At 39.1% G+C, this 22189-nt stretch overlaps 1 protein-coding gene across 4 annotated transcripts in view; it reads left to right on the top strand.

The window, feature by feature from the left end:
- The window catches only part of OSBPL9 (oxysterol binding protein like 9), a 56968-nt gene that overhangs the window by 11259 nt on the left and 23520 nt on the right, over positions 1-22189 (top strand). For 3 of the 4 annotated variants that reach the window (XR_010081436.1, XM_063407097.1, XM_063407096.1), the window contains exons 3-4: positions 1788-1866; positions 13550-13626. Coding sequence is in view for 3 of the 4 variants with exons in the window: in XM_063407097.1 (XP_063263167.1) it covers positions 1788-1866; positions 13550-13626 (156 nt within the window). In the remaining variant the exon portion in view is untranslated. Of the gene's footprint in view, positions 1-1787; positions 1867-13549; positions 13627-15436; positions 15579-22189 lie in introns of those variants that run through there. The other variant, XM_063407098.1, reaches the window with a different exon arrangement.

Here is a 22189-nt window from a genome sequence, read left to right as displayed (position 1 = left end):
AGTTGCACCAGGGGAGGTTTGGATTGGATGTTAGGGGAAATTTCTTCACAGAAAGAATGGTCAGCCATTGGAACAGGCTGCCCAGGGAAATGGTGGAGTCACCATCCCTGGAAGTGTTCAAAAGATGTGTGGATGTGGCACTTGCTGAGATAATTCAGTGGTGAACACGGTGGTGCTGGGTTAACAATTGGACTTGATAATCTCAGAGCTCTCCAACCATAGTGACTCTATGATACAGCTGCTGAGAATGATATTGCACAGCTTGCAGTGACCTTCTGGTTTACTGCACAGCAAAACGTACTTAAAGTGCCAGATATTTCTTATCTACTAGTGTATTTAAAAGAAATCTGGTGGTTGTTGTGTCCTGGCACTAAAAGTATTCAGAATTATACTGGCCTGGACACAATTTTAGGTGCCTCTTTTATAGTGATCACAGAGCTGTCCATGAAAAGCCCATATGGAAGAAACTCTTGGAGAAGTTAAGTGGCACATTTTATCAGTGGAGGGAAATATAAAACAGGCTTGGAGCTATCCTTTCCTGCTACACTGCCTTGGATTACAGACAGTTGGTGCTGTTCTCACCTAGGACTGCTCCTGCCACTCTGTCCTGGGCTGTGCTGGTCCCAGCCGTGCATGACCTGGTCCCACAGGCCACAGGTCCCACGCAGGGACTGTGAGGAGCCTTTGTGGTTAACTCTGACTCAGCTCCCTCTGTCCCCAAGCCTGGACCCAAAGCATCCCTAGGTTTTGGGCAGCCTGGTGTATCCCTGAGCCCCAGCCCTGCAGCTGCTGGGGGGGTGCTTGGCTGGGTGAAAGGAATTTTCACTGGTTGGAATTGGTCAGGGCTCCTGCTAGTGCTGTTGTTACTCTTTGTGTACTCTGAGAGTAGGGCAGAATTTACCCTTTAAATATGTGCATCTTCCTGGGATGTCTGTCTGTTTTGTGGGAGGGGGAAGGATGTAACAGATCCTGGTGCTGTGTCTCCTTGGAAAAGGAGAAAAGAAACTGAGTAAATGCACTGGTGATTTTTGAGCTAAATAATACAATTTACTGGAGTTGGCAGAGACTTTGAATTGTCCTTTTTTTGTGTCTTCTCCTGGGTGAAACTGTTATTTATTGTAAGTGTTGGAGGGGGCAGGAATGAAAATGCGGATAGATTTGTAAATAGCTAAGCACAGATGGTCTTTAATTAATTTGCATTTTCTTGCAATAATTCATGAAGAATTAGAAGACAAAGCTAGTTGCTTCTGATATGTCCTGATTACTTAGTGTTAATATTTACTTAGGGACTGAAAATTAGATCATGCAGTGTACCAGTGACATGACATGATGGGCCAAATTCATTCTGCTAGAATGATTTATTTTTTATTACAGGCTGGTAGATAAAATCAGGTCAAGAGCTTCTTTTTGTAGAGTTCTTAGGAATTATTATTTTTATACACTGAAAAATACGTAAAAATCATTGGTTCTCTTCTTTAAAATACAAGTTGGAATGCATTAGGGAACTGCTGCAGCATAAAGCCACCTCCACTGCAAAAATAAAAGATGCATATTATTATTCAGATAATAGCTTTACAAACATTCACTGGTTTTTTCTGCAACTAAAAATTTGTTGTTTTAAAGAGCTGACTGCATCCTATGACTGAACAGAGAATCTTTCTGCTTTTTACTGTATTCAGTTTCCTTCTAATTTGTCAAAGCTTTTTAAATTCCAGTGGTGTAGTGATAGAGTGTCTGCTGCTGATGTCACTGCCTGCCTTATCAGGATTTTGTTCTTTGTTTCACAGGGAGCTGTGATTGGTATAGACGATGAGGACGACAGCACCTTCACAATAACTGTTGATCAGAAAACCTTCCATTTTCAGGGTGAGCTGAAAGGAGAGATTGTTTTTTCTTATAATAGATTCCACTTGTATTTGATGGATGATTTTAAATGTTTGGCAACAGAACAGCATGAATGAGCACACTGAGAACATTCTGGATCCAGGGGTGCTGCAGGTTAGGCAGGGATTTACATCTGCAGTGGATACATATGTGCTAGAAAGAGACTGTAGCTCTGGCAGGATTTGGAGATGAATAATGTAAAGAATAAATCACTCAAGGGGAGAAAGTAATGTGCTTCTGATTATGGGTTTCGCTTACAAAACGTTTCTGCTCTTCGCTATCAAGATACAATTATGCATTTCTTTATGAAGAGAATCAAGACTGGTCTGAAGGTTGCAGTTTGTATCCAAATAGAACTTAATGCTCAATTATGAGGAGACTAGAGGCAACGTTTGGCTTAACGGTGGAGCTTTGCTTCAAGATTTACCAGCTTGCATTCATTTCATCTACATTTCTGTGTCTTGTCTGCCAGTCACCATTTCTCTGCTGTTATCCTTTTATTCACATTTTCTAACACCAATGCCATCTGCCACTGCTATGTTTCGTCATTGCATGCTATGGCTCACCGGTAGAAAGGGTAAGGCTCTATATAATTGTTATGTACTCCTTAAATTATTTTGTCTGCAGCAGTAGGGCAAAATACTGTGCTAATATTGAATAGAGAACTCCCTTTTTCTGAATGTTAGAGTCCTAGGGAAGTGTGATGAAAATATTTTGCAGCTAACATTTGTTAGTCCTTTTGCTTTTCTTCTGAAATGCAGTGACTAAATAATTGCTTTGTATAGAGCTGGAAACTGTAAATATCCAAAGGCACACTTGCATTTAAGCAGTCATTTTAATTTTTTGTAAGCTGAAACAATTCTATAACTTATATTGCACTGTACATATTTTTAAATCAGTGATTTGCAGATGGGAATTATCATCAATCCTGTTGTTTTTGCGAGACTATTTCTAATGATAAATATTAATTGTACACCATATTGTCACTGGCTTCTCTATTCCTTGTGCTGTAGTTTTTCCTAAATGCTGCTGCTGTCCTCTGGCATTTCACTGCATTAAGCCTTATAAATGTACCTTCATAATGCTGAGCTCACAGTAATACTTAAATCTACTGTTCCCAAGGATAACTTAAAATGTAAGCTAATTGCTAAATGCAGTAATGGAATGCTGTACTAGAGCAGTCTTTCAGTACTACAAAGCTAAATACTGCTGAATATTTGAGAACTTGATACAGGTGAATTTAGAAATCTGTAATCTTCAGTTACCAAGATAAACCTTTTTTAATACATCTTGTTTTCAGTGATTTGTTATATGCTGTATTCTCCTTTGGGTAGCCAGATGTCTTATAAAAACTGATAGTATTTGACATGAGTAATGTTCTACTCTAAGTAATATTGATAATTTTTGAACAGCAATGTTATCACATCTTGTGCTTTATAATTTCTCTTTCTCTGCATTTCATATTAGGCCAGGATTTACATATCCTCCTTTAGTGTACCACTCAGATATTGTACACTATTTTCTGTATTATGCTTTTTCTATTAGCATATTATGAAGATAATGTCCCTGATACCCAGGAAATTATAATGATACAAGCACAGTATTATTATACATGGATTTAATCCAAAAATGTATAAAGGCAGGTAAAATATCAGTCCTGTGATATTTCAGTGTAAAAAGCTCTGTGGAATTATATATATAGTTGTTACAGCCACTGTAAATGCATTCACCTCATACAACCTATGTCAAATGTTAATATATTAAATTAATTCAGTATTACATTGCAAAATGTAGATCACTTTCAGTCATGAATGGCAAGTGGTTAATAATGTAAATATTACAAAATGTATGCTGAGACTACGTAGGATATATAGGGCAGAATTTGGGAATAATCCAAGAAAACATACAAAATTCCTAACAATTTCTTCCTAACTTTTAATACCTGATTAAGAGAGAGCTTTTGTTCTGCAAGATAGTCATAGCTACAAATGCATTCACCCTTTATAAAAGAAGCCTTGGACAAGAGAAGACTGCAGGAGTTACAGTCCCTTCCTTCCTTCTTGCTGCCTTCCTTCTTTCTCAGGGACAGACAGGGTTCCAAACAAGCTGGAGCCTAGCTGGGGAGAAAACAGAACTTTAAATTTTCAATCTTTCAAACATCTCCAGACCTAAGCTGGGGTCCCATCTGCAGTGGAACAGTTTCTCTTTCAGGCTCTCCATTCACTCAGACTTTACTGATTGGTGTCTCAGTGAGAGTTTGGTAACAGCCAGTGGTAGAATTTGAGTTTGTGAAAAAGAAAAGAAAAACTTCATTCTGGGCTAATTAATTATTTCTTAATGTCAGCTGCTGAAAATTGCACATCTGACTGACACTCTAGAGATGGAAGTAATGAGATGAAGGGCAAGTAAGTAATTTAAAACTATCTGATCAACTTCTCACATGCAGGTTGATTCCATATGTGTGTAACTGAATTTCCAAAGTGCCAAAGCTCCAGCATCTCCCACTAAGATTTGCCTGTCACTGGATTTTGGCATCTTATGAGCCTTTCTCAGAAGAAAAGTTCATATTTTGTTTCTACCTGTGACAGTCTCACTCTTTTCTGTTCTCAGCTGTGCTTCCTAGTGGCCACCCCTGTACTGAAGATCAGTAAAAGTTAAAAAGTTCTCATTACAAAAATATTGTAGGTTTTGAAAGATGAAAGTTTTCTGGGCACATCCCCAAATGGGATCCATATCCTTAGTACCTGGGTGTAAAGGACAGAAGTTAATTGAATAAATATGGGCAGTAAAACAAAGAGCATGTTTTGTTTTTACTGTCAGCTTGACTTCAGGTTCTGCTGGAGTGCCCAGCAGATTTTTTTCCCTGTATTTTATTGTTATGTACAGGGATATTGGTGCTTGTTCCTATTGGAGGGGGAAGGGATGTAGAATGACCTCAGAAATTTTAAAATAGACATAAAAGTAATGTATTTTACCGCCTGATTGGTCCTTGTTTGGTCATGCTGAATATCCAGTTTCATGGCTTGCTTGTAAGGCTTCTGGATTAGGTAGATCTTAAAGTGTTCCCTTGTGGGTTTTTTCAGATTAGATGCAAAAATCCATTCAATCCATTGCTGCAAGACATTTGGGATAATACTTTTAGTTTAATTTACCTTCCTGTCAGGAAGCTTTTATATATTTTTCCTTGCTGCAGTACTTGTCCCTGTTCTAAATGTTCTGTAACTTTCAAACCTTGTGGGGGTTGGGTTTGTTTTTCTTTTAATATCTTTGTATCATCACCAAGCTTTAAGCTCTTTCCATTTGGAAATTCACTTCTTCAATCCTTCCTATTACTTAGCTGTTCTTTCTCCTCACTGGGATGCTTGTGACTTAAATTCAAGAGTGGGAACATGATGTTCAAGAGACTCTGGCAAGGGTATTGTTGTATTTCTTCTTGATATTTGATTTGCTGTCTAACCTGAAGCAATAATAGCTTATGTCTGGACTGAAATACTTCACTAAACACACACTGTAGGCATAAAAAAATTTTCATATTAAAAACAAAACCCCAAGATTTTTAAATTCCTACCTGGAAATTCTATTCTTTTATTCTTGCAGCCTGCAGTACAGTTCCTTGGAAGGCAAATCAGTTTTGTGTAATAAGGGATGAAAAGATTGGAAGCAGTCCAGTGCATTGATCTGAGATGATTTTGCTTTAGCTTTTGTCTTTCCTTTGCTATTCCTGCCACAAAAGTATCAGAGAAATGAAGCGTGGATGTTGCTGTGCAACTTATTCTCCTGTTACATGAAAGCTGTCAGCTGGTAAAGGTAGATTTCTCCTTTTTTCCCATCCTTCCCCAGTTTTGTAGCTTGATTTGTGTCTGCCCATCATCCCAGCTGAAGAAAAAGGGGAGATGTGCTCAGCAAGAGGTTGCCATAATGTTATAAAAGCAGGGATTTTTTGTTAATGTGGGAGGCATTATTATTGAGGATGTACTGGGGTCTACAAAGGCCTTAGTTGCTGAGCAGTATCAGAATTTGAGATTTTAGGTATTTGCATTACATATCAAAATTAATTATGTTGGTTTTATACCCCTGTTTCAACATTACTTGCAGAAATAGTCAGTATTTATAGCCTTCTAGAAATCTTTGACATTGTCCACCAAAGAGATGACAGGAAGCTGACTGCTCTTGTGGTAGAAAGAGGCACTTAAGTCTATCACATTACCTGATTTAAATAACGATTCCTAAATTGCAGCCTTTAAAAACAAAAAGTTTTAGATGTTGAAAAGTGCCTAGAGAGAGATTTTGGTGAGAATTCGTGGTCGATGCTGGTTTTTCAGTGATGTCTATAACTGCTGTGACAACATTGTTTGTCCTAAGATAACATTTTTCTGGGTGTTTTAGGCTTCTGGTGATGCTGAAACAGTGAATTTCTCCATTCTATGCTCAACTGTGCTTTTGTATTGCAGAGGAGGATGAGCAGCTATATCAGAGTAAAGCTGAGCTCCCTGTCATCCTCCCTTCACCTGACCAGGTCTGGGCTGCACAAAGTTCTGGGCTGCATCTCATCCTCCCCTCATTGGCATTAACTGCAGAAATTCCCCTGTGAGCCAGAGCTAGGTTTAGCTTTTGCAGTGATTTTTCTGTCTTTCCCCCTCTTCCCTCTGCCTCCTTTTTGCTGTTGATGGATTGCCCTGGTATTTTGAGTAGCTGGAACATGTGACCAGAGTGCAGGGAATGGTGCATGGCTGTGTTTTCCCTCTTTCATGCAGATCCTTCTGGCACCAGCAGCATCCTGAGTTTAATTGTCTATTTTCCAATCACCCCATGGTTATGCCATTTTTAATGGGACTTCCTGTACTCAATTGTTATGATCATGTATCCTGGTTTTCTGTTTTTAAGGTCGAAGCTGCAGATTTCAAAAGATGTGTTAAACTTGTAAGAGATAATACCATGAAACGTGTCTGTGTGATGTGTTGATTTGTTTTCTTTTTTTCTTCCTCTGGAAGAAATTGTTACTTTTGCCATCAATGGATCCTTTATTATCTTTTATTTCTCTTTTATGGATCTTTTAGCTCAACTGTATATGTGAAACATGGCAAGTATTTTGGAAGGGAAAAAATGGCCAGGAAAGGTCTCCCTATAAGGAGGGGAGAGGTGCTGAGTAGTTCAACACTCTTTTCCTTCTGTTTTAACGAGAAATTCCAGGTAGTGACAACCTTGAGTTTGACCTGTTAAATTGACAACTATTTTATTGGCTAAGAAAATGGTTATATTTTTGTTCTTCTATTTTGATTTTTTTTTTCAATTCAAGACAAAATACGGTTTCTACCTTAAACTAGTAGTTTCAGACCTTTATCAGTGGGATCTGCAATGGAAAAAATCCTTCACTGTGAGGGTGGTGAGGCCCTGGCACAGGTTGCCAAGAGAAGCTGTGGCTGCCCCATCTCTGGAAGTGTCCAAGGTCAGGTTGGACCAGGCTTCTGGGATAGTGGAAGGTATCCCTGTCCATGGCAGGGGGTTGGAATGAGATCATCTTTAAAGTCTCTTCCAAACCAAACCATTCTGGGATTCTGTGATTCATTTTAAATGCAAACATACCCTAAAAGCCATTTCCACTGATTATACCATATGAAGTATTGTTTAGTGTTGCTATTATTAATATTTAAGTTTTATTCTCTAGTGAAAAACCATATGCTTGCAGATTTGTCCTACGCTCAGAAATGTTTAATTACAAAATTACACATTATATATGGATTTCCAGAGAGAACTAATAGCAACTTGATCATGTGTTTCCACTGTCACACAAGTTTCCACCCAAAGCTATGTTCCTGGGCTGATTATAAAGCTTGCTAAAAAGGCTTTTGAGCTTAGGTAACAACAAAAGAACAGTTTAGTTGATTTCTCAAGATCACGGATTAATTTTACAAACACAATGTACACACGAGACCTTTGGATGCCTTTTGTTTTGGGCATGACTTTGTGTCTTGTGACTGCCCAGGAGTTTCCTGTAGGGAGGGAAGCTCAGGCTGGTCAGACACCTGCAGAACAAAGGGAGGGTTGATTTATGTGTGTGGGTGGAGAATGGCATCAGGGGAGGTTTAGGAGGAGGGAAAATAATGATTGTGACAACTCCAAAATTAGGATATACAGGAAATAATGTTCAACATATTGCCAGATGTGGGAGCTGCATGTGTTAGAAGGATATTAGTAAGCAGTGGAGGTACAGTGTTTTTGCTAGTATGAAACACTGCTTCATCTTGCATGTTTTCCTATGGTTTGAAAGGCCTTCAGTGACTTTAAATAGCAATTTATTTAGCCATGGAGCAGTCCTGTGATGCATGACTTTTCCACCTTATTGAGCACTGCTGATAAAATCTCTCTCCATTGAGACTGGTGGCTGGAATCCTATCGATCTCACCGTAGCCAGGATTTCATCTCCATTATCTGGTGATTTGTGTGTAAAGATACTACATCAGTTCTGCACTAGGCTGAGAAAATACAGGAATTTTGCATACAAATCAGTGGAAGTTCTGTCAGAATAAAGGCTGCATAATTGACTCTATTGACTCTGTGGGTGTAAGTCTCTTCTTACTCAGTTCTGCCTGTAAGTAGGTCACTGTGAATGAAAATAAAATATGCATTTCTATTTGTGACAGTATGGTGTTTTTATAAGTAATCTAGTCAATTTTTTTCACTAATTCTTCAGGTTTTTCTTTTGTCCTAATGCCTGTGTAGATGCACACACACACAAAAAAATAAGCACCAGTATGCAGATTCTGAGGTGATATATTTTGTGTGTATTCTGTCTTCCAAGTACTGCTGTGCATGACCTAGAAATGCTGGTGGTAAATGCTGTATCGTGGAGCAGAGTTGTTAAACTTGTTTATATCTAATCTTCAGATGCTATCAAGCTTAGGCTGGAAAAAGTAATCTGTTTTATGCTGTACTTTAACATTTGGTATACGTTATATAAACACATATAATCTCTCCACAGCAAAGTAAATATTATAGAACTCTAAATTATAAAATTTATTCTCTATTCGGGAAGTTAACAGAGGCTGAGAGCATCTAATGTGGTTGCATTTCATTTGCCTTCTTATCCTCATAGAACAGAACTTTTTAAAATCCCTAACATATCTGATTTAGCAGTTTGGGAAGTTCAGACATAAAGGACTATTTCATAAAAGAAAAGGGAGTTTTAAACCACAATTTCTCAGAATTACAGAAATTCTTCAGTAGGAGCAGTAATTCTTGTGTTTAGTACTTTTTTCCTCTCTATATTTTTTTTCTTTGATGAAATAATTGCTTTTCTTTCTTTGGACCTTCTTTAGGAAAGAGTTCAGATTATTTTATTAGTATAAGATTGATGTTAAAATATCTTAGGAATAAGCTCAACCAGACAGATTACAAAAATACACATTAAAAAAACCATACTAAAACTCACTGTAATGAATGACATACTTTTCAAGTGTGTTTCTCTGAACTAGTCATAAATAGGACTGTGATCATGGTAAGTACCCTGTGGTTGTCTTAGATATGCCTGAGATGTCACAGTAAATTATACAGGTGTCTTTCAAAGGATGCACCATAGACACAGAGGAGTGAGGGCTTAGGCATATGGGAACAAACTGTAATCTAGCTCATAAATACTAATTCTACTAGAAAAAAAAAGTAGAAATAGCTTAACTGACATAATGACAGTAAATTGCAACGTTTCAGCCATTAATGATTCCAGTCTCTTGCACACAGCAGTGATTATGCAGCTCTGTGTGGATTTAGCTTCTTTCACGTGCAAATGTTCACTGTTATATTGCAGTAAAAACTGAATTAGAATTCTAGCACTTAAAATAAGAGGAAAACACAGGCACTGTTAGTGCCCTCTCAGCTGCAGACATAGCATGGCTATTTTTGTGGATAGTTAATGCTCTAGCACAATTTGAATTTCATCTGACCAGGTAACTCTTGCATTAACCTGTAAGACTAAGAACCATTTTCGTGTTTTTAAGTGTCAGTTATTTCTCATGTCCAGGTTCAGTGTTTCTTGTTTGGTTTTTGTAATACTGTTATTCTAGAATCAACCTAGGGAAAAGCAACTCAGTTATCTCTCTTGCCCTTCTTCTCTTGTTAGAAGTTTTGTGCCAGGAGGGACCAGATAATACTCCTCTATTTTTGTATAAGCACAACACCAGTGTAATTCCTTGCACTAGATAAGAATTGCCTTATCCCAAATGTTTTGTCAGAAACAAATTCTGGAGTAGCTTTCACATAGGAATTGAGGAGGGGATTAACTTTAGAAATGGAGCCTGATCAAATGATGGAAAAGTTGGAATGATTTCAGCATACTCGAGGCACAGGACTGATCAGGGCATTCTTGTCCCTACCTGCTGGAGAAACCATCTGCAGATACAGAGTGGATATTAGGTAGTGTGCACCACAAACTTCTTAGGTGCAAAGGTATCAGAGCTTTTTCTTTGACCAAAGTTGCCTTCTTGAAATGAAAACCAGCTCGGATATTTAGCTTTCCCTACAGATGGGTAGATAATGATCTCTGACCATTGTGTGTAGGTTTTTCCCATAAATTCTTTCTGAGTGTGTCGACTAATCTCTTTTTTGAATGTTCCATTGATTTTTTTTTTCATCAGTGATCTTTTGGCAGCTGTTCAGCTCTAAATTGCTTTTTCCATTAGGGAGCTTTTACTTGCACCTAATCTCACAGCAGCCATTTTGATTAGATTTAATATAACTTTTCTTGCATCTCGCTTTACTAGAAACTGCATCCTGCTGGTTTTCTTCATGGTTTTCTTAAGAGTCTATAGAGGAGAGCCAGGAGGATCTGCTGTTGATGGATAGATGGTCTGAAATTAAACCAGTGTCCTGAACAGAGAGTGCTTAAAAGGTTTTGATGCTGTGTTTCCATGCAGCAAGCAGTCTTCTCATGGCACTGTTCCTGGATTTGTCATGCCTGAGACTTTCTCTAAGTAGCAGGATTGATGAGATTCATGTGTGCTCCCTAAGGATTGATCATGCTATGCCAGAAGAATGCAATGTCTAATATATGAGAAAAAAATACAGCTTTTCCCCTCTCTGCTGAACCCTGGTAGAGGGAGCTATAAAGGGGTCATTGGAGAAGCAGAAGTTTCAAAAATTTAGTTTATTAATGAGCATGGAAAAGTCCATTTCATTTTGGAACTGTATGGATTGGTTGGTTTCTAGGTCCTCCCTGCTGCTGTAAGGCCTCTGTTCTGGTGGGGGTTCAGATAAAAGTCAGAATGTGATAACCTTTGTTCATGGGCTACTGTATATTGAGATTAGTGTTTAACTAATACCATGACCTCTTTTTGCTGGCAGTATGGAAGATCACAGGAATCCTGCTGCAATACAAGGATTAATTCACTGGTCTGCAGCTTAATTGTTTCCTTTTTAGTTTAAATAATCGTGGGAAAAAACCCTTCAACATAGGATATTTGTATCCCATGAATTACTTAATAACTCCTCAGTGACTTGTACCCCAGTTTCCCGGTAAGATGTTTTTTGGGACTGGAAGATGGTGATTAAAAAAACACCACAGAAAAACATAAAACAAACCCAACAAACCTTACACACATTGAAATAATGCCAACCACTGTTTTGGACACACCTTTGAAAATTTAAAGCACTGATACATTTCAAATACTGATAGATTAATGACACAGGTAACTATATATATTTAGTTATATTCTTCCTATATATATTATATAGGAAGAATAAACTTGATTGATATGTCTGGCAGGACTAGGCCAAGGGGCCTAGTTTTGGTAAGCAGAACCAAAAAAACTAAGAAGCATTAAAATTGATTCCAGTTGACTAGTTCAGTAATTGAAATTAGCGTTAAGGTGTAAGCTATGCTGTGCAAAAAGAACAGTGTTTGTGTGTGTGTGTGTGTACAGAATGTGAAAAGAAAAACTGTAATTTGCATGTTGCAAAATGTATTTAGTAATGCAGTCACTGGACAGAGTTCACAGGGCCTCTGTCCCTCCATCCTGTCTGCTTTTACTGCATTATAAACTTGTACTCAGTGCCTGCTTCAGCTTCTCAGTTAAAATATGGATCACCAGTAAGAAGAGTCTGTAAGTTAAAAGTTCTTTCTAATGAGCTATTGAGTGTGTCACAATGGCATATCCAGCAGTATTAGTATTTCTAATACTTGGTGCATTTCCTGCAGGAAAGTCACCTGCTGTTCTGAGTAACGTTTAATTACTTTAACTTCTTCCTCTCTCAATGGCTTTCTCTGTGCCTCTGAAAGCACTTTGGGAGCCACTTTCCCTTGTGTCTAATTTTAATTTGTTCAGGTTAATGGTATTGTGGCTGAAACACCTGTGGTAATTGATCATACTCTACAATTTTAGAAGAACAATGAGTAAGGATTGACTTGTAGTAGACTGGAAAAATGTGGTTTTTTAGGAAAAAACTGGATAGGATTCCATCTTTTACCTTGTGTGTAATGAAAGTTTTGCCCCCACTATTTTGTGAGGCCACCTCATCAGTTAGGCTCCGAGCAAGCATTTGTATTAAAAGGAATTCATAATTATTTCTCACAAACACATACATTGTCAGTTCTTTCCTGATGGTTTTATTAAATTAACATAATTAGTGTGTGTATGCTGAAGTAAACAGTGCAGTGTGTTTACCTTTAAATCGTTTGGGTTATCTTTGGTAGGGAGTTTAGAAAAATCTGTATATTCAGAAGACTTGGGGCATTTTTAATTACTGATAGGTTGAAGCTGCAGAATTCCAAAAAATAAAGCAATGCAAACAAAAGGGTGAGGAAGGGAACACTGAAACAAAGCATTTTGAGCTGGAGAGTACATTTCAGTATAACCTAAGGATATTTCCTCTGAACTCCTTAAAAATAAGTGAGATAGAAATCTCAGCTCGCTGATTCATAATAGGTGCTAGCTCCCATAAGCTTTCCTTGCTTTTAGCAGGCTTCCTGTTTTTTAATACCTTCCATTTGAATGAGGAACTAGAAACAATTGTTAATAACTATTCTCAATCCCTTTACAGGCCAGTTTGTTTACAGTCTATTTAATGCCTCTGGAATTTTCCCTTTTTTCTTTACCTGGAGTCCACTGACTCTGCTCCTTTGTTTTTTAAGCACTCCTAGAGCACAACAAGGAATTCTTTCAGACTAGTGAAGTAAAGGTGGCATGTCTGTACTGGGGGTAAGGGGAAAGAAAGCAGTTTTAGAGTAGGATTTTCTTCAATTTAATGTTTGTTGTATATTTAAGATTAGTCTTTGTGCTTCATTATTCACAGTAGTAACCTGTTAGGGGTGTTTGTCTTGTATTATGAATCCATATCTGAAAGTTACTGTGTCCACACTGAAGTAGAATTACTGGATAATTTATTACAGGTTGTTTTCTTGTAAATAAGAAAATTTAAAAATTACTTAATGAATTAAGTGAGGAATGTCTGTGCAAACTCTCTTTGTATGTGTTCCCCTAAAGCTGGACAGGGGAGAGAGCTGTAACTACAGAAGAAGAAATAATATTAGGACAACTGTGGAATTCTGTGCTTGGTGATTAACAAAGACAGTATAGTTAATTTCCATACTTAGTGTGGACATCAGACCTGTTTGCCTATGCCTTTTACTATATAAGACTGCATGTAATTTAACAATATCTTTTGAATACTTTTTCAGCTCGAGATGCAGATGAGAGGGAGAAGTGGATCCACGCTTTAGAGGACACCATCCTCCGCCATACCCTCCAACTTCAGGCAAGTTTCACTTTCAGTTTTCACTTGGTTTACTTTTTTTTTCCAAACCAATGAAATACAGTGGCATGACTGCTAATATCCAACACATCCTGTGTAATATCTGGCTGTTGTATATCCTGTACAATTGGATTTAGTAAAACAACACCTGTTTAGGTTAGAGTCTGTCACATTTTTCTTGCTCTACCATAATGAAAAGTCAGAATGAGACTTTCCTCTATTAACTCATTTATAATATATATAGTTACCATCAATTCATATTTATTTATAATGTATATTTATAGTAAGGTTCTGGATTTACTGTTGTACATTTCATTTGGATTTTGGTTGGGGCTTTTTGTTGTTTTGTGTTTAAAACTAGGAGTTCTTTTTGGGTCAAGCCTCTTTTGTGAGTATATGCCACCTAACTTGGAAATTAAAATGAGACAGCAGCATTGAACCTCTTTCTGGATGACAAAAATAGTAAATAGCTTGTTTGAAGCTGCATATCACTGTGTAAGCTGGGTATCAGTGGTTTTGTGGTTCTAAGGACAGATGGTTGGATTGAAGATGGTTCTTAGCTTTAGTTACCTTGCTCCAGGAGTTGGACTCTCTCATCCTTGTGGGTCACTTCCAGCTCTGGATACTCTGTGGTTCTATGATCTAAGATCAGTTTCTGGTGATCCTCTAGAGCTGGACATGTCTATAAGGCTTGCTGAACATTTATTTTCGCCCTGGAGAGAAACCCAAACTCTCATGAAAGGGATTTGGTTTGTACCATACAGATGTCTGGTGCCAGTGTAGAAATCTTAAAGCAAGCGTTCATTATTTGTGTTGAATAAAGTTTTGGTTGTGCTTTTGTGGTATGGCAAGAGAATTAGGTCTCTTAACATTTAATTCAGTGTGAAGAAAGATAGAGTAAAATCTCTAATAGCACATAAAGAGAAGCTTATGAAGACTGATTTAGATGGCATTTGCCCAATCTAAAGAAATGAATTCTGAAATTAAGTAAAAGGAATTTGTGCTGTTTTCTCCACCTGGAAGACTTTTTATGATATGGAGACAGAGAATCAAGGAATGAAACACCAGAATATACACTGATTTTATAAAAATGTACCCTTCCATGCTCTCTAGAAATTGTGAGTGTGGTTATATTGGCAGAAATAGATTTCATGATAGCAGTTAATAATGGAACTGTTTCCCATTACATAACTGTTCACGTTCCTGGAGTTTTTCAAACGAGTAAGGAAGGCATATTTAGGAGAAAAAAACCCCCAAACCCCAAGTTAGTAATTTATCTAGTAATGTTTGAGGGAGTAATTAAAAAAACAGAGTTGAGTACCAAGAACCATATCCTCCATCCCTGTAAATATGTTCACCATTGAATGTAATACTTTGCGGGCCGCTGCTGTGTGCTCACCGCTCATTTTCAAGAACCTTCTTCATGTAACCTTTTAGCCTCTGGCCTTGTTTGTGGAGTCGGTGGAGTAATGTTCACTTCGGGAACTGCAAGGGTTTGCCACGGGACCTCTGAGCAGGCACTGATTTAAGAATGAAACACGGCTGCACCTCCTCGCCAAAGCTCTTTCTTTCATGGCTTGGGAAGTGCGGTCTTCACTCTGTTCGCCCTCCCCGGTGAGACGTGCGGGCGGAGCGAGCAGGGCCCGAAGTTTCGGGGGATGCTCGCAGGGCCGAGCGCGGGGTGAACGCAGCAGAAACATCCCCGCCCTCCATGGCCGGCCAGGCCCTGCTGCCCTTCACCCTCCCTCCCCCGGCCGCGGCTCTCGGGGCCGGGCCGGGCCCGCTCCAATCTGCGCTCGCCGTGTTCGTGACGCGCTCGGCGGGGCCGCGGCCGGGGGGTCCTGCCCTTCCCATCCCGCCCCTTCCCGCCCCGCTGGAGGCGGCGCTGCCGGGGCCCGGCGGGCGGGCGGCCAGCCCCGCTCCTCCGCTCGCTCGTCCACCGAGGGATGGCCGGTGTGAGTACGGAGAGGACGGGAAAGGAGGGGCGGGGGGCTGCGGGTCGGGGCTGCGGGTGTCCCCGGGGGCGGCCCCGGGCGGGCAGCGAGCCCCTGCCCTTGGTGGGCGAGCGGCGCTGGCGCTGCCCTGCCCGGGCACCGCGGGGACGGGAGGGGGCCGCGGGCACGGAGCCCCAGGCGGCTCCGGGCAGCAGCGAGTGCTGCCAGGTCCTGTGTGCCCGCAGGGATGCTGCTGTCCGGACACACAGACACGCCTCGGCTTCGGTGGCCTTTGACAAAACGGCGCTTCGTGCGCTTGATGTTCTTTCGCTTTCCTTTTCTCTCGGACAAAACAGTCGAACGGGTTCTTGGGGGGATTATTGGCTCAGCCTGATGGCGGGGTCTGAGTGCCGCGGCAGAGATTATTTTCTGTAAAGGCATTTTCTGAGGTTCTCAGTTTCTGTCGCTAACTAAACATGACAGTCACTTAAAACCTTTAGGCATGTGGTTTTGCCCAAAATGTTGTATTTTTTCAGAGTCTTTTTTTCAAATTTCCATGCTGCTTTCAGTCTGCCTGTGCTGGTACAAGAGTGCTCAAGTTTGAAAGTCAGAATTAAAGTTGATTTCACTGGACCAAAAACTCATCTGAGCTGTGAGAAACTCTACCAAACCCCAAGTGGTTCGTGTGTTGTGAACCAAATCAGGAAGGATTACGAGTTAATGCGAGGTGGAAAGGTGAAGTGGTGTCTTTGTGCTCTCTAGTCTGATTAAATCTTGCTGGTTTTATTTTTGCCTAAATGTTCTGCTGTGTTGTCCTTCACGTTTTTATGATGGAAGTGGTTTTGAAACGCAGAATAAAACATAGTTCTTCTTCCCCCCTCCCCCAAGCCTAAAATGAGCTGCAGTCAAGGAACTGAGTCATAAATACATAGAATGTGTAAAGGGACACAAACTGTCCAGAGGGCTGACAATTACTAATGTTGTATCCAAAGGGAACAACAATAGGGAGGAAATGTTTCAGATACACTTGAAGCCTGATTTGTTTGAATTTTGAAACTGAAGTGTGCTGGTTTTTTGTATGCATTTGCATTAAAGCTATTGCTAAAAATACACATAGTTCTAGTACCAGCTTTGTCTATGGAAAGGTCATTGAACAGATGGTGTGATACTACTGAAAATGCCATTCTGAACCCCCCAGAGTTTCCCCTTATCCCCCCAAATTGTTGCCACTGTGGCATTAGCAGGCCTGTGGCTTTGCAGTGGCAGCACAGCAGTTGCCTCATACCCACAGGACCTAAGGGGGAGGATGTGCACGGGGTGAAGGCGTGTTGTGGCTAAAGTTTCATGTTCGTGTGGGGAGATAAGTTATCTCACATTTTCTTAGTTCCTCAGCAGCATCTTATGTCAGCCAGCAGTCCCATTCAGACAGGACATGTGCTTCAATTTGTCCTGCTTTCCTTGCTGCCTGTCAGCTGCACCCTGGCAGCACCCTAGTGCTAAAGTACTTTGGGGCAGTGGAATTTGGCTCTGGAATTGTCTCATGAGTTATAATGGATAGCTCATGTCTTTTAGGACCACAGTAACACAGTAACTTCCTTATTTGATCTACATTGAACTACTTCAGCCTCTAAGTGGAGAGGCTTTCTCTGAGAGAGTTCCTTTCCTCTGTAGAGACAAAGGAACTGAAATTATGAAGGTGGACCATTTCGAACCACCATAAAAGTGAAAGGAATTCAGTGAAAATTTATTTGCTTTGTTGGTTGATAATTCCATAATTTAAACAAGATGTTTACTTCCTAAGTAGCAAATGATAAGAAAACTTCTTATAAGTGGACTTATTCTAATAAGTGGATCTGTGCTGCCTGTGTGAAGAGTAGATACAATGGCTTAAAAACTTTGGCTTCACCAAAATGTAGGAGTTGGTGCTGCAGCTGGAAGCACTCCTGTCTCACTTCTCCTAGCAAAGAGGAAGAGGCACTGTGGCAAGTAGGGTAGAATTTGGAACTTGAAATCGCTTTTCCTGCTGCTCTCTCTCTCTGAGTTTATTTTTAACCCTGATTAGTTTCCACATTGAGTTGTTTATGTGACAAGGTAAATGTTTATGCTGACTCAAAAGAAAGAGCAGAGTAAAGGCTAGAGTAAACAGCAGGAGAACTGATTTGTTTCCCATTCATTTATGATGGTGCAAAGTGTTTATGAAGTGTTGATAGTAGTAGTTCCCTTAGTATCACATTAACCAGGATTTTTCCTGACCTTTCTAAAGCTGCAAGTAAGAACACAAGGTAGAGTAAAACTTTCTTATATGTTAAGTATTACACCACAAAGTATGTTGTATTGTTATTAACTGGCTTTTTAGTGCTGCTTCTAGTGTGAGTCAAGAATTTTTGCATACAACCAAACCCAGGCCCTTTTAGATTAAGATTATATCCAGTGTAGATCTTTTTCAAGTGCTGGTGGGAGGGCATAGGGTTGACAGGCATGCTGCCTTTTTCAGATTTTGCTAATGAAATAATCAGAATAGTGCCTGAGTACTCTAGAACATGTGCATTATCTGCACTGATTATAGATTGTAAAGGTTAAGGAATGGGACTTTAAGATATATTTAGTATTTGTGAGGTTTCAGTATTGTAACCTATGCTTTAAAGACAGAATTTTACATCAGTGTGTAAATGTTTTTGTCTACTGAACTTTTTGTTCTCCTTGAAGATCTGATAGCATCTACAGCTTCACAGTCTTTGCTAAGCATTTTGTGTTTTGCAAAGTAGAATTTTCTTTTTTTCCTGTAAGAATTGCAGTATTCTGTTTGGATGGGTTGTATGCTTTCCACAACCCATATATTTGTTTTCAGACACATTTATAAAAATCTCACAGAGGAAAAAAATAGAGTTGCTTTTTGCCACAAAAGTGTCCTTGTTTACTCGCTTACAAGTTGATTTCTTGGTTTTCCTCAATTTTTTATCAGTGATCCTTACAGGAAATGTCCAGCTTGTCAAAATCAAGCATGATGTAGGCAGGGGATATGTTTCTGATGAGATATTATGGATGAAAGGAAGACATTCTTATTCACTCCTTCAAACTAACTTACACAGGAATTTTTGGTTGGATTTGGAATCCTAATTAGATAAAGAATGTAGAAGTGTCTTCAAAAAGATAAGAAATTCCACTCTGTACAGCTTTCTGTCTTCCTCCCCCAGTAAAGCTATTACTGTAATGCTTTTATTTGAAAAATATAGTTGAATTTTTCTGGTATGCTCCTTCTAAGGATGATGCAATCTTTTCATCCCATCGAGGTTTGAAAGAACTGGTTTAAGTTAGCCTGAATTACTTCTCAGCATGGACAAGTTTTGAATACAAATGCATTAGAGATATGTGTGACTTCTAATTTGGAGGACGAGGAAACAACATGAAACTCCCTTGGTGCTAGCAGTTCTGTAGTGAAAGTAAGGCTCATAATATGTATTTTTAATTAGGTTATGTTTTGTTGTTGCCCTCCTGTTTACCTCCTCGAAAGAAAAGGGTTGTGTATGAAGGGAATAATTCTGCAGGACTGTTGGCATGAGTTTACTCAACTTGAGACCAGCATGGAAACCCTTTCCTAGGAAAACCATCCTGTCTGGTCCCTCCACATCCCTGGGGATCAGAGATCCCACTGGGACACCTCAGACTGCTCAGTGCTGCTGGGCCCTCCTGCAAACACTGGCGTGGAGATGTGCCCTGGAGAGTCTGGGCCTAAGCTTTTGCTGTGTCCTAAGAGGAGGGACATTCCAGAAGCTGTGGGAGGGAGGGAGGATGAGGGAAAGAATGCTCTGGTACCTTTTTCTCTTTTCTCTAGAGTTCTTATCATTTTGGTTTTCTTGGTGGGGAGCAGTCAGACATCAACTTGTTTTGACTCCAAACCTCTTGGTTTGGGAGGTGGTGTGCAGACTAAAATTTTTTAAATTACTTGCTTCTGCAGCTGTTTCATCTGTTAATTATTTTAAACTTACGTGAACACAGAGTCTTTATTTGATAAAATGTTAATAAAGTATATTAAGTGTATTAACAAAAGTACTTACAAATAGATGTAGTTACTCAATGGAAAAACAAGTTATACTACTTCAGATAGGTACTGACAGGAAGATAGAGTCAGTGTATTTCTGAAGATCAGAAATGATCTGGACTCCTGTTCTTCTCCATAATTTGAAGACACTTATTTTAGAATCACAGGGTGATTTCAGCTGGAGAAGGCCTCTGGAAATCACCTGTTCCGAGCACCTTCTCACCGCAAGGCAAACTTGTACTTTAGGTCAGGTTGTCAAAGGTCAAATCCAGAGTCTGGAACTCTGCCCTTCGGGGGTGGAGGTTCAACAATATCTGCAGGCAACCTGTTTTGTCAGCCTGTGAATAGGTGAGCAGGGTATTTTACAAGTTTCTCATAAAAATTTGATTGCTCGTTGAGATGGGCAGATTTCTGATGTACAAGTTTACCAAGCTGGTAAATGCCATTCTAGTGACTCTGCTCCCCTGTTTCTTTAGAAGCCTCATTTCCTTCATGGCAAGAAAGGAGAGAAAAGGTCCCCATTTTACCTTGACTGTGGCTTTGAGTGGCCAGAAAATCAAGAAATAAGTTTTTGTTATGCAAATCTACACTTCTTATCTCCTCTTTCTAAGTTACTGCTGGGTTTGAAATGCTGATTGATTTTGTTTGCTATTTATGCAGGCTGTTTTTTCCATGGTACTGCTCAACTTTTCAACTTTTCCAAGTATCTTTTGGTTTTCCATTCTAAAACTGTGTGAGAACTTAAATTATTAACCTAATCTTGTATAACGCAGACTAATAAATTTGCAGAGAAGATAATCAAATTTCATCTTAACTACCCAAGAGCAAACTAGTGAGATGCTGCAGCTTTAAGTACCTGTGCTTTGAAAAATTATTCTCATATTTCATCTCTGTTGTATTCAGCTTGACACTATACCTGTTTCTATGGCTTTCTCTTTATATTGTTTGAAGTTTTAATTTTCTAGTAGAACTTCTTAGGTTACAATTTTCACTCAGTGTTTTGTGTGGGTGTCTGCTCAGTTGTAACACTGAATGTTTTGATCAGCTTTTCCCTTACTTCTAAGAGCCTGAAATTTAAGAATGGCATTTTATCTTTAAGTACCAGATAGAGACATATTAGTAGTCCTAGAGTGAGGATTGAAATAAAAATCAGCAGCATACAGGTAACATGCACTGTAAACTATATTTCTGTGTACAATATCTTCAGCAGAAATTTCCTATATAGTTCACGTGGTATATAGTTTGGTATATGAAATGTGACCTCCAGAATTTTTAACTGAGCTTGCAGGACCATTTTCTGAACTGATGAGGTTAGCTGGTAGCTGTGCAGACAATTCCATTTTCAACAAGGAAATTGAATACTAATTTCATAGTCAGATGTAGTTTCAGGTAATTTAAACTATTTTGAGGGATTATCAAAAGTTGCTCAGTTGAGAGCTCTCTCCCTTCTGCTTATTAGTTTTTTGGATAACCTGTAACACTCAGTGCTTTTTGTATTTATTTTTTGTCATAGTCAAAATGATTTTTTTTCTCATCTTCTCCTTCCTCCTCCTTGTTTCACAACACTATTTCTAAATTTGACTGGTGTTAACTGTCTAATATAGGTGAAGTATATTTTTGATTACAAGCCCATCTGTATGGATAGATCTACTCTTGTAGAGCTGTTGTCATGATCTGCATGCCTGTCTGTAGCAAATGAGTAAAGAATGTTTTCTGCAGTCAGTAGATGGGTTTATTTTTTAGGCTGTGTGTGACACTATGCAAGTCATTCCACTGCTGCACAAAAGTGCTCACGCCTCTAAAGAGCCATCAATAAAACTCTAAATATGATGGCCCAATATCATATAAAAATAAGAGAAATTGTTTGTTCTGACAGAGCAAACAATGCCAAAGAAAACATTACACCAATGTGGAATTTTACAAATACAGATTGCCCATCTTCCTCCATGTGAGATGTTTTTCTCCAGTGGTTAATCTTTAAATGCTCAGACTCTTTGATCCTCAGCAGTTCAAACAGCAGTAGATGGTTTCATAAGAGTTTGAAGTTGTCCTGTTTGAGATCAGTGTGAGTACAGGTGAAAATACTGAGGCTGGTAGCAAAGTTGTCACTGCTGTGACGTTCTCAGGATTATATTCTTTTATAACTGATGTTTGCTTCTTTATCCTTCATGGGTTTTTCCTCCTATATATGTTTATCTTAGAGTGTACAATTTTTTCCAATTGGGTGTGCTTCAGTATTTGTTTCACAGGTCCATTTGCATTAAAGATATTCTATAAATAAACCTTTAACGTGTTTACATAGCTTATGTGCATGAAGGCAGAAATAATCAAGAATCCTCTTTTCTTTCCTCTAATTAAAGATGTGGTATCCCAGTGGAATTTGTTTGGGATAAATCAATGGTGTATCAGTTTAAAGACAGGGGTTATGTTATATACAGAAGTGTGCTCTGAGTGTCATATTATTAGGAGAAACAAATTTCCAAGTAAGAAAAGGTAAAAGTAATCATTCTCTTTGCAGTGATACGTTGTCTTTGGTAGTGTATGTGCAACAAAATGTCAAAATTCAGATACAGTGACAAGGCTGCAAATCATT

This window comes from Prinia subflava, chromosome 10, assembly GCF_021018805.1.
Source record: "Prinia subflava isolate CZ2003 ecotype Zambia chromosome 10, Cam_Psub_1.2, whole genome shotgun sequence".
NCBI lineage: Eukaryota > Metazoa > Chordata > Aves > Passeriformes > Cisticolidae > Prinia > Prinia subflava.
Note: the sequence above shows the minus strand (reverse complement) of the source record. Positions and strands in the feature narration are given on the sequence as shown.